Source organism: Panthera onca, chromosome E1 (assembly GCF_046562875.1).
Source record: "Panthera onca isolate mPanOnc1 chromosome E1, mPanOnc1 haplotype 2, whole genome shotgun sequence".
Taxonomy (NCBI): Eukaryota; Metazoa; Chordata; class Mammalia; order Carnivora; family Felidae; genus Panthera; species Panthera onca.
Window position 1 is genome coordinate 33,055,416 of NC_138352.1, and position 7,216 is coordinate 33,062,631.

The following is a 7,216-nucleotide window of genomic DNA, read 5'->3' on the forward strand; positions in this document are numbered from 1 at the left end:
AGCTGCGCAGACGGGTCGGTGACGTCACTGGCAGCCGCCGGCGCGCTTCCATGACGCAACCCACGGGGCGAGGGAAGATGGCAGCGCGGTTGAGGGGTTTAGTTTGGGCCAGCCGGCCGCTGCTGCCGGTGGTCCAAACTTGGGACCTCCACGCGCGGCGCTGGGTCCGGGCGCTGCGGCGGAGCCCCGTGAGAGTGGTGTCTCCATCCGGACAGGTGGTGGAACGGAAGCCCGGTCCTGGGAAGCAGCCCCGTAGAGCGGCGGCTGAGACCGGTCCCCACGAGCCGCGACGGAAACCGTCGCTTCAGGTGCCTCCATCCCAGAAGCCCTGCACCTGGGAAGATTCGGGGCTTCGCTATGATAAGGCTTTACCCGGAGACAGAAGGCTGAGGTGACTTGTTCCTGAGACTTGTCATGTATTCCCGTTTCTCTTTCCATTTCTTTTCCCGCCTGCCAACCTCTTTCCTCCTTTTGGAGGACTTCTTCCACCAGAATCCATTGGTTTTTATAATGCATGGAGGGCAGAATAAGTGTTTTCCTTGGAATTCATTTGTTAATGTCTATGAAGTTCTTTCTGTTTGTTAAAACTAGGTGTGTCTCGGTAACAAGGATGTTGGTAATTAGCCCGTCTTTTTGTTTCCACCCACAGCAGTGTAATGACAATTGTTAAGTCCAGGCCATTTCGGGAAAAGCACGGGAAGATCCTGCTGGAAGGTCGCAGGCTGATTGCAGATGCTCTCAAGGCTGGTGCTGTACCGAAAGTTTTCTTCTTTAGCCGTCTGGAATACCTAAAGGAGCTGCCCATTGATAAGCTGAAAGGTGTCAGCCTCATTAAGGTGAAATTTGAAGATATCAAGGATTGGTCCGACCTAGTAACACCACAAGGAATAATGGGTCAGTGGTTACAGTGTGTCACCAGAAGTAGAGACCTAGGATCATTTGTTCATAATTATCTTAAGGCAGCAAATTTTACTTAAACTCAAAATGTTATTACCTAACCTTTTCTTGAGACGCCCAGAAAAATACAGTTCTCAAAGCTGTGCATCTTGTAGTATTTTCAGTGGAAGCTGAAGCCAGTTTTTTTGGTCATCGTTTGAATTATAGTTCTTGAATATTATATATTCTCCTTGAATATTATATATTTTTAGGTCACTTCTTCAACCAATAATGTCCAACTACAATTTAAGAAAATGGTTACTAAAAGATTTAGGCCTCTGTTTGCACAAGACCACTGCCAGTGTGGTGATAACCTTTCTGTTGTTGACCCCCTTATTCTAGAAGCAGGTGTAAGCAGTAAGCTGCAAGCTGTTACCCTGTTTAGCCCATTGAACAGGAAACTGTGTCTTCCTTTGGTTGACTCTAATTTAAGATTCTTTTTTTCAAGTTTTTTTTTTTAATGTTTGTTTATTTTCTAGAGAGAGAGAGAGACTAGGGGAGGGGCAAAGGGAAAGGGAGACACAGAATCCAAAGCAGAGTCCAGGCTCTGAGCTGTCAGCACAGATCCTGATATGGGGCTCAAACCCACGAACTGTGAGATCGTGACCTGAGCTGGAGTTGGACACTTTAACCGACTGAGCCACCCAGGCTCCTCTAACTGAAGATTCTAATAGATGGTGGTGTCTATTAGCACTTAGAAAGTCTTTTTTCTAAAAATTAAAAAAAAAAAAAAGGAAAAAGAAAGCCTTTTTTCTACATATGGGAAGTCTAAATATATCTTTTTGACATTGGAATTATATTTTTGATCTGAGAATCGAATGGCAGTAAATGTAGAGGTTTCTCTTGGATAGTAAGGGACAGTTGGGGTAGGAGAAGTTATCTTCCAAGATTCTAATGTTTAGGCCAGGGTCTCTCATACCAGTTGTGCATGTGTTTTCCTGTAGTGGGTAAAGTGCAGCTATTAGTTGGGAGAGGAAATTTGGGGACTGTCTCTTACTCTGTAACCCATCAAGTCCTAGGGACCTGTGACCCTAAACGCAGAACTCTCCCCTAGGGTGGGGATTTGGACTGCTAAAGTCCTCCACCCTAAGTATCCGTGCTCTTGTTAGCTATACTTCTAATTCCCTTCTCTATGCTACAGCACAAATATCATTCATTTTTATCCTGCTGGCCACTTTGGGCACATGTGTTGATAGCGGCTAGCCCATCCTGGACTTCTGTAGCCCTCCTCGTCATTATGACTGCCTTTCATCGTTTTGTGTCTTTTAAAAATATATATTATTTAGCTTACCCTTTTATTTCATATTTGAGAGGTGGAGTAAAGGGAGAAGGAGATAAGACTGTCAGGCTTCTGGCACATCTCTGAATCCAGTAACATAAGTAGGGCCTCTAGCAGAGTGTTCTCGTCACTGCAGCTGTCCGGGTAGAAATTAAAGGACTTCAAGGGGTGCCTGGGTGGCTCGGTCTGTTAAGCGTCTGACTTTGGCTCAGGTCATGATCTTGTAGTTCATGGGTTCCAGTTCCATGTCAGGCTCTGTGCTGAAAGCCTGGAGCCTGCTTCCGATTCTGTGTATCCCTCTCTCTCTCTGCTCCTCCCCTGCTTGTACTCTGTCTCTTTCTTCCAAAAAAAAAAAAAAAAAAATTAACAAGAAAAGAAGTTAAAGGACTCTAAGTTCCCCTGCTGTTGTGACTCTTAGGTGCAGGATCTTTTTACCACATACAGATACCTAATAGGGAAACCATTCCCTTCCCTTCATTGATGGGTTAGGTATAGGTCTGTATTCTTGGTGTGAATAAATTGGAATAGCCTTTGGGGAGGACAGTTTAGCAGTATCTATTAAGAGTGCTTGAGTCACCTAGCTGGCTCACTCGGGAGAACATGTGACTCGATCTCGGGCCATGAGTTTGAGCCCCATGTGGGGGTAGAGATAAATATTAAAAAAAAAAAAAAAATGCACACACACCATATATTAATTTTACTTGCAAGTGTTTTTCATAGAGAAAAGTTTGGACATATGCATAGAGAGGTATACAGGGATGTTCACTGCAGGGTTGTTTATAATAGGGAAAGTGGAAAATAATCAAATTGTCAGTTGGGGAAGAACTAAATAAAGGTGGTATGTTCATGTTACAAGATAACATGCAACAGTTAAAATCAGGTAACTCCAAATGTATTGACATGGCAAGTTCTCTAAGACATCTCCTGTTATAGAATTGAATAAGTAGTTTACAGGATAACACATAGAGTATGAATTTTGTATGTGAAAGAAAAAAAGCACCTGTATATGGGTAGACATTTATATATGTATGTAGATGCATGGAACAGGTTCTGAAGGGATCTGTACACTCCCAAGATTGAAAACAGTTACAGGGAGGAGGTGTCACGGGCAGGACTTTTTGTATCGATTTTTTCCAATCAGAATGTATTCATGTAGTACTTACATGACTAAGAACACAGATTGATAAATATCTGAAAAGCCAAATTATCTCCCAGGTTCAAATCAGACAAGTGAACTGCCTGTTTTGTTTCCTCAGGGATCTTTGCCAAACCTGACCATGTTAAGATGACATACCCAGAGACTCAACTTCGCCATTTGCTGCCCTTATTGTTGATTTGTGACAATCTCCGTGACCCTGGGAACCTGGGGACGATTCTGAGATCTGCTGCTGGGGCAGGCTGCAGCAAAGTATTACTCACCAAAGGTCAGAGCACTTGTTCCTGCGTGGATTGGTCGGCCATTTGTAAGTGAGCTGGCTCTGTGGGCAGACATACATGGATTTGAATTTTGGGTCTGCCTCTTATTAGCCATTTGTCTGTGAGCAGTATTCTGAGTGTCATTTCCCTCATCTGTAAAGTGGGCATAACAGAATCTACCTGGTAGGGTTGTTCTGAGAAGTGAGATGGTGCACATGAAGTACTTAGCACTCTGCTTGGCACACGTTAGGTACTTCAGGAAATGTCAGTTATCTTTTAAGATTACTTTGACACCGGCTAGGTTATTAAAGAACTTAAAATCAGGGAAAGAAATACATGCCAGTTTTAACACTTCGAGTCCTTTATTTAATGATCTTGAGTTCCCAAATTGGGGGGCATATGAAGCCTTCCTAAGTGAAGACATTCTGAATCCTGTAAAAGGAGTGTGAATATGAAATTGGGATGCATTTGCCTTAGCCTTAAGATGGGTCAGACATACCCACACAAGTTAGCCTCTGACATTTCTCTCTCCTGTCCTCAGAAATTGGGATGAGTAGGCTTGGTTCTAAACAGACTTGCCTAACAGCTGGGACACACCTAAAACACCTATTACAGCTTGCAGGGATGGTGAGAGGGAGAGAGTTCATCGAAAACACTCCAGCTATCATTCACTGTAAACTAATGACACCTGCTGCTGAGACTTGCCTCAGTTGCTCCTTTCACCCCTTCATCCCAGTCACATGTTGTTGGAATAGATGGGAGTAGATGTAGAGATGGCAGCAGGAGAGCTGGGTACTGGGGTTCCATCATCAGTACCCCGCCTACCCACCCCATTGTTGAGATCTCTGAGAGCTGGTGTGGTTTTGGAGATGTACCTATACAATCCAAGTGGTGTGTTTGCCACATTCATGGTGGTGGCTGGTGTATAGGACAAGGGGAAGGAGTAGGGAGCACTTGGCGTGGTGCCCAGTATGGAGGATGTGAGGATGAGGGGGGAAATCCCACTTTGTTCCTTACTCCCCACCAGGGAGAGGGGTCAGACTGGATGGCTCCCCTCATGAGTCTCGGCCCTCTTTTGTCCTCCCCGTTTTGCCTGCAGCCTCTTGACACACAGCCCAACTCTTCTCCCCAGTTCCCTGCAGTGATTGGGAAAGTCTGTGGTTGGCAGTAGGCATGGGCAGTGTTACATTCTCTGTGTCTTATCTTCCTTTTAAAATTTGGCTTGCCCACTTACTCTGTTCTGAAGTTGGGTTACTTTTTACAATAATTTCTAATGCAGAGAGTTGTGTTAACAAGTTAGGGGATGGTGGCAGACATGTGATGCCCTGGCCCTGCTGTCTCTCCCAGCCTGTGGTCCTGAGAAAGACCACGCAGAAGTGGCTGGGCTTAGCATGGGTCTGAATATAAAAAATAGTCCTTTTAGCCTTTTTTCTGTGGTGTGAGAGAGAGAGGGAGAGAGAAAGAGAAAGCTGTTGCCTTGGCTTTCCATGGATCACTGTAATTGCCTCCCATTTAATTTCCCCTCTCTAGGGTCTTCCCTGCTCTGGTGCAGATTTAACACTGAAGCCAAATGGGTCTTTCTAAAGCATAAACCAGATTCTGTCACTACTTTACTTAAAATCCTTTGATAGCATTACATTGTTGAATGGACAAAGTCCCAAACTCCTCAGCCTGGCATACCCACCCTCCTTTAAGTTGGTCCTTGCCTGCCTCCCTTTCATCTCCCACTACACCCCCACCCGCTATTGGCCTGATCGCTTTACTTACAGTTTTTGGACTGTGGCGCTCTTCCCCCTTCTATAATTTTGTCCTCTGCCTCAGCCTTTCTTTGACAGCTTCCTCCTACCCTTCAAGATCCAGCTCACTGTCATGTTCTCTGGGACATTCTTCCTGATAGCTCTGCTTCGTACAAGGGATTTTTGCTACCCTAGTAATACTTCTTTTACCTCAATTACTGATATCGTAGTCACGTGTTCAGATATTGTCCGAACACCATCGCCCGTGATACCATGAGCTCCTGGAGGTTGGAGACATTAATGCTCTTTGCCTCTCCTGTACAAGGTCTGGCCCGGGTGTATGGTAAATGTTGAAGGGATGAAGAAAGTCTTGTTTAGCACTAGCAGGAATTCATCCCTATAGTCCCTTTGCTGGATGCTGCCATAACGGGAGGCAGAGGTCCCAGCCATCCCGAAACTACAGGACATTTTTTGCTTTCTCTCCTCATCCAGAATTAATTTGATTTACTGCAAAGACCCCTTGTCTGGGATGGTTTATAATCTTAATTGGATCCTGTCTCTATTTTCTAGGCTGTGTGGATGCCTGGGAACCCAAAGTGCTACGGGCAGCGATGGGTGCGCATTTCCAGGTGCCCATCGTCAATAATCTGGACTGGGAAACGTTGCCCGACTACCTGCCCACCGACACCCGGGTCTACGTGGCTGACAACTGTGGCCTTTATGCCCAGGCGCACATGTCTAATAAAGCCAGTGATCACGGCTGGGTATGTGACCAACAACTCTCGAAGTTACACAAGTATGAGGAGGAGGAGGAGGATCTAGAACCTGGAGCCAGTAAAGCCTGGCTCCCTGAAGTTGAGGTCCAGAGTTATGACTTGGACTGGACAGAGGCACCAGCAGCTGTGGTAATAGGCGGGGAGACCCACGGTGTGAGCCTGGAGTCCCTGCAGTTGGCCGAGAGCACTGGGGGCAAGAGGCTGCTGATTCCCGTTGTGCCTGGTGTGGACAGCCTAAACTCGGCTATGGCTGCAAGCATCCTGCTTTTTGAAGGGAAAAGACAACTGCGGGTCAGGGCGGAACACGTGAGCAGGGACAGGAGTTCCCACTGAGAGGGATCTTGGAAGTCAGTCCTTGATTTGAGGTGGTTACCAGCTCCTCCTGCGTTGTTAGGAGATAGGCAGAATATGGTAATCAGGCCATATTCAGGAGGCAAGAGGTGGGCAAGATGCCATTATATGATTACTGGAAAAATAAGAATTTCCATGAATTTATGCTTATCTTCAAAAGTAACAAGGGTGAGAATTCTTCCTGAGATCTCCCCCAGCTCCCGAGCCGAACTTCCTCTCGAGAGAGCCCAGAGAGCAAGCATGACTCGTGCCCCAAGTGGTGGCAGAGTGGGATTGCTTTATGTTTAAGGGGAGGGGTTTTTGCAGGAACAATCTCTGGTTGGCTGTGCTGTCCCAGGCTGGTGCCCCACTTTGGTCTGGGCCTGGCCAGGGTCGCACACAAATGTCTGATGCAAGTGGCCCACAGATTGTGCTTGAGACCCTCAATGCCCCGTCAGCTTTTAGAAGGTAGAAGAGCCCACAGCCTTCATACAGGGCTGAACCCATAAAGGCTCGTCCTCCAGCTTCACAGAGGCCATGATGCCTGTCACACCAGCAGGCTAGATCTGGGAGGCAGCTCAGTACTCCTGGAGTCTGTTGGCATTTGTTCTGTCAACACCTTGGAAAAGTGCTAGGAAAACGAGGTCACTAAAGGATGAAGCCAGTGTCCTGCAGCTTTGTCCCTGGATTATTGTTCCTGCTGATTTTTGTTACAAAATAAAGATCAATGACCGAACAACAAA

The 7,216-nt window shown here is 46.2% G+C and overlaps 1 protein-coding gene across 2 annotated transcripts; it reads left to right on the top strand.

Annotated features, from left to right (window-relative positions):
* The first annotated feature begins 43 nt into the window (after positions 1–43).
* MRM3 (mitochondrial rRNA methyltransferase 3) lies at positions 44–7,216 on the top strand. 2 transcript variants are annotated; one of them, XM_060646878.2, is made up of 4 exons: positions 44–391; positions 650–894; positions 3,472–3,639; positions 5,938–7,216. In XM_060646878.2, the coding sequence occupies exons 1-4, from the start codon at positions 51–53 to the stop codon at positions 6,474–6,476; spliced, it is 1,293 nt and encodes a 430-aa protein (XP_060502861.1). In that variant the 5' UTR covers positions 44–50; the 3' UTR covers positions 6,477–7,216. The 2 variants fall into 2 exon arrangements, with proteins under 2 accessions (XP_060502861.1, XP_060502862.1); XM_060646879.2 differs by lacking the exon at positions 44–391 and having other exon boundaries at positions 723–836.

Excerpts from the sequence above, each read along its gene's own strand:
- MRM3 (XM_060646878.2), top strand. The coding sequence starts at position 51 with ATGACGCAACCCACGGGGCGAGGGAAGATGGCAGCGCGGTTGAGGGGT. Across the intron at positions 392-649 it reads CCCGGAGACAGAAGGCTGAG|CAGTGTAATGACAATTGTTA; the intron begins GTGACTTGTTCC and ends TTCCACCCACAG. Across the intron at positions 895-3,471 it reads AACACCACAAGGAATAATGG|GGATCTTTGCCAAACCTGAC; the intron begins GTCAGTGGTTAC and ends TTGTTTCCTCAG.